At 34.8% G+C, this 4,171-nt stretch overlaps 1 protein-coding gene across 1 annotated transcript; it reads left to right on the top strand.

Annotated features, from left to right (window-relative positions):
• Window positions 1-2,124: 2,124 nt before the first annotated feature.
• On the top strand, window positions 2,125-3,643 carry Smp_132840 (tripartite motif protein trim9, putative; the record flags this gene model as incomplete). The annotated part of the gene is made up of 2 exons (XM_018791951.1): window positions 2,125-3,116; window positions 3,270-3,643. The coding sequence occupies exons 1-2, from the start codon at window positions 2,402-2,404 to the stop codon at window positions 3,641-3,643; spliced, it is 1,089 nt and encodes a 362-aa protein (XP_018644860.1). The 5' UTR covers window positions 2,125-2,401.
• Between the last annotated feature and the right edge of the window lie 528 nt (window positions 3,644-4,171).

Below are 4,171 nucleotides of genomic sequence, written 5' to 3'. Positions count from 1 at the left end.
GTAGTAAAAATTTTTAAATGTTTATTTGATTTAATTGTAGACTTGTAAAAACTGGAACTGGTTGAATTTTAGTTCATTGACAGGTAGGCAAGCAGGCAATATGTGGCGAAAAGAATGTACATACTTCAGATGTCGATTTATTGAGCTCCTAACTTCTAACTAGTGATCATTCAATATTCATCGTCAGGATCGACGAAGAAGTAAGAAACGGAATCTTGTTGAAATACTTTGTGCTGAGAGTTCTATATTGTACTAAAAACATAATATTCAATAATGCTAATGGTAATGACAATAATAATAAACACTGACAAGATTGAAGTTGCCTATCTATTTCAATTGCTATTCATTATAACGAAAGATTGGTGTTGAATTAAATATTTATTTGACTAACGATTTACGTTTATAGAACTATGATAGTTGTTGAAATATCACTTAATTAGACCTGTTACCTTCACTCCATGGAGGAGCATAGGTCGCACATTAGCAATCTCCATCCAACTCTGTCCTGAGAAATCCTTTCCAGTTGTCACCATTTGCTTCTCATTCTATTTATATCTGCTTCCAATTCTCAACGCAGTTTGTTCTTTGGCCTTCCTCTTTTCCATTTCCCTTCAGGATTCCAAGTTAGTGCTTGGTTCGTGATGCAGTTTGATGATTTCCCAAGTGTATACCCTATCCATTTTTTTGAAATGTAGAATATCGTAATTTCCCTTTCAAACTTTCATAGCAAATTTGACGGGTTAGTTTCAGTTGTGTTTGCATATATTATGTACTTGAGACATCTCGAACTGTTGTATACTTTTATATGTGAATGATTCAATAATAGCCTGTTTAAAAAAATTCAGCGTTGACTAAAATAAAGTATTATCAGATAGAATGAAAAAAAATGACGTAAAGAGTTACAGAAAATCTTTTCAGTTAGTGAGGAAAAAATACATCATTAAAATCAGAGGGGGTGCTTGTAGTGATTTCAGTAATTTTACAGTTGAAATCATGAGTCGATTGAAGCTAGACCGATATGGAAAATCCTTCTGATGATAATCATATGCTCACTAGTAACTGGCTTCAAGAGATTTTTCCTGAAGTTCTAGTGAGAAGCAGTGACCATTAGAGTTCAACTCACTCAAGATATTGGTGAACGGTTGCTCAATTTCGTGGATTGATTGAAGTTAGACATTAACACCGCTGGATGCCGGTTCAGTGGTCTATCAGTTGAGTGCTCTGGCGAGAGACTGATAGGTCCTGCGTTCGAATCTCACGAGGCGGGATCATGGATGCGCACTGCTGAGGATTCACGCAGTAGAACGAAACGACCGTCTAGTGCTTCCAGGTTTTCCATGGTGGTCCAGCTTTAATTGACTCATGATTTCAACCATAAAAATACTGAAATCTCCACATAACCCCTTCTGATAATCTTAATTTTAACTAAATTAGATTTCGAAAAAATCACTCTATGAAATAAGAGAAAAGTCAATTAAATTAACTTCATTTATATTGGTTGTTTGAATATTCCTATCGTTGTTTAGGACTGGAATTGATCAGTCTCTTATTTGCATTTGTGTATCCTGTACGGATTGTTTCGATATTGCCAGTAAGTCACAAGAATTGTTAAGTAGAGAGGAATATCTAGGTGAATAACGCGATGGCGTTTGTGACGAACGGTACTAAGTTCAAGTCCTAGAGTGGATCAAGACACACCCATTTGACGAGTCCCAAATAGGACAAAACGCGCTTCCTGGATTTCATTGCTTGCCACAACTCATCTTTGCATAAAATTCGAATCGATACTCAAAGTAAACATATATTATTGATTTAGCCTAGTTATTTTAGTTGTATACAGTGTTTTCCTTTAGAGTTGACAGAAATGTTATTTTATGATATTACAACTGATTTCTATGATACTAGTTATTACTTTGATTGTTTCAACTGACTATACTAGTCTGTTCAATCTTCAATTAGGTCAGTGAGGAGAAATAAAATACAACTAATAGAAAGTCATCATATCTTCAGTTTAACCAATCAGATTACATCTTTCTGATTCTGTTTTTTTTGTTTTACCTCAGAATTCTCTTACATGTCTATATTTGTTATCCCTTACCTATAATGTTATATGCTTTGCCAAATAGGCAGCTTTTAAGATAATATAGATAAATATACATTAAGATAATACATTAACTTATTGGGGGCTATTTTTGAACTATTAATAATATTATAATTCATATCATTAGTTGTAACATTTTATAGAAATTAACGGATATCATTTATAATCTTACAAAGATTTATAGCAAAATATATGGATAATTTATTCATGTACAACTCCTTATGGAATTCTTATTGTTACCATCACCATAAAAATTGTTACAATAAATATTTTTAATAATTGTCTGTGAAGTAATCTTCTATGAAGCCTGTTCTGGGTTCTTCTGCTTCAAGCCTCATGAGTGCATCAAGTAGTGGAAGCACTGGTGGTGGACAGGCCTCAGCTGGTCAACACACTATAGCGGCTACACTTACAGCTGTGCATAAAATGGATTCCGAATTACGTTGCCCATCTTGTAGGCGATTTTTCCAATGTCCTTTATTGTTACCATGTGGACATTCCCTGTGCAATTTATGTGCAGCTGGAGCTCTACTTCCTGCTAGTGAACCAAGCATAGCGGCATCGATTGCAGCAGCTCTACAATTAACAACAGCTGAGACATTTAGTCCTGCTAGTGGTCCCCCTCAATCCTCATCCTCGTCTTCATCGACAACAGGAAGTAGTATCGGTTGTCCCAGTACTTCTAACTCACAAGGAAACACACAAACTATGGGTTGCACTTCCATCATACCTTCAGATTCTGATCAAATGAGTGTTGTTAGCGAAACAGATTCTGGTGTAATTGTTAGCAGTCGACCAGGTAGTTATGTGGGAAGATTGCCCGTTGTAATATGTTCATCAACCTCAGGTTTAGGTCCGAGTCAAACCTACAGTATCTCTTCATCTTCAATAAGTCTAGTATCAAGTGGCTTAATATGTCCCATATGTAACCACGTCGTTGGTCTTTTTGATGATAAGGGATTAAGTCATCTCCCGAGAAACCGTGCTCTTGAACGGATAATATCTAAATTTGTAGGTCCTGATCAGTCACCTCATTCATTAAAAGTGAGTGCAGACTTGGAACCATTTTTATTAAACAATAACACGGACCCAATTAACAGACCAGGTGGACCACTTTGTCAGTTATGTGAAGAACCTAATATCCCAACGGAAAATCCATCATCTTCAGAAAGCAATAAGACTGAAACGACTGAACAAAATTGTTTAGCAACATTTTGGTGTGAACAATGTGAAATATTTTATTGTACACGATGTCGTGAAAAGTGTCATCCAGCTCGTGGACCATTAAATCGTCATGCATTACATTCAGCAACTGAAGGTGTAGAAATAATTAGACAAAAACAACGTAATCAACCTACACCATGTATGTCACATTTAAATATAATACCAAATCTTTATTGTGTTAATTGTCATATACCAGTGTGTAATGAGTGCATAAGTAATGATAATTCACAAACATTTGAAACACATTCAAAACATGAAATACTTCCGTTGATTGGAGTCTGTAAATCACGGAAAGTAAGTGAAAATATTAGTAAATAAATTGTACTTCGTAACAGTTGGATATTTTATGACCATAGTATTTTCAAATTTGTTATTTTGAATTTTAAGCGTATTTTTATCAGTAGCTATGAATGGTGAGCTTGGTGAACCCCTTTTTGTTTAATGTAGTTTAACATATTTTGAATTACAATAGAAAACAATGACAAGTTTTAAAGTTCTAAACGTTTAGCCAAACATTTATTTAAACTTTGAAACAGATGACACAAGTGATTAAGCATATCTTTTGTATGATGAAGGAGTAATATTCTTCCGGTAATAACAGCAGCTACGAGCACTGGATAGTTATTTTGTCCCCATCCAGGACTCCTCAGAAGCATACAATCACGAACGACGATTCTATATGCACTCCAATTTGAAGGTAACCATAAAAAATGTAGGTGTCGAAGCAGAAATACAGCAACAGTCAACAAACTAGCTACATTTTAAAACTAAAATCACTTGATTCTGACAAAGTAGTCTAAAAGTATCTTTTTCACTAACAGACCGATATGTTACAGATTTATTATT

The sequence above is a fragment of the Schistosoma mansoni genome (assembly GCF_000237925.1).
Source record: "Schistosoma mansoni, WGS project CABG00000000 data, chromosome 1 unplaced supercontig 0010, strain Puerto Rico, whole genome shotgun sequence".
Lineage (NCBI taxonomy): Eukaryota > Metazoa > Platyhelminthes > Trematoda > Strigeidida > Schistosomatidae > Schistosoma > Schistosoma mansoni.
This window is presented reverse-complemented; position numbering and strand designations above follow the sequence as displayed.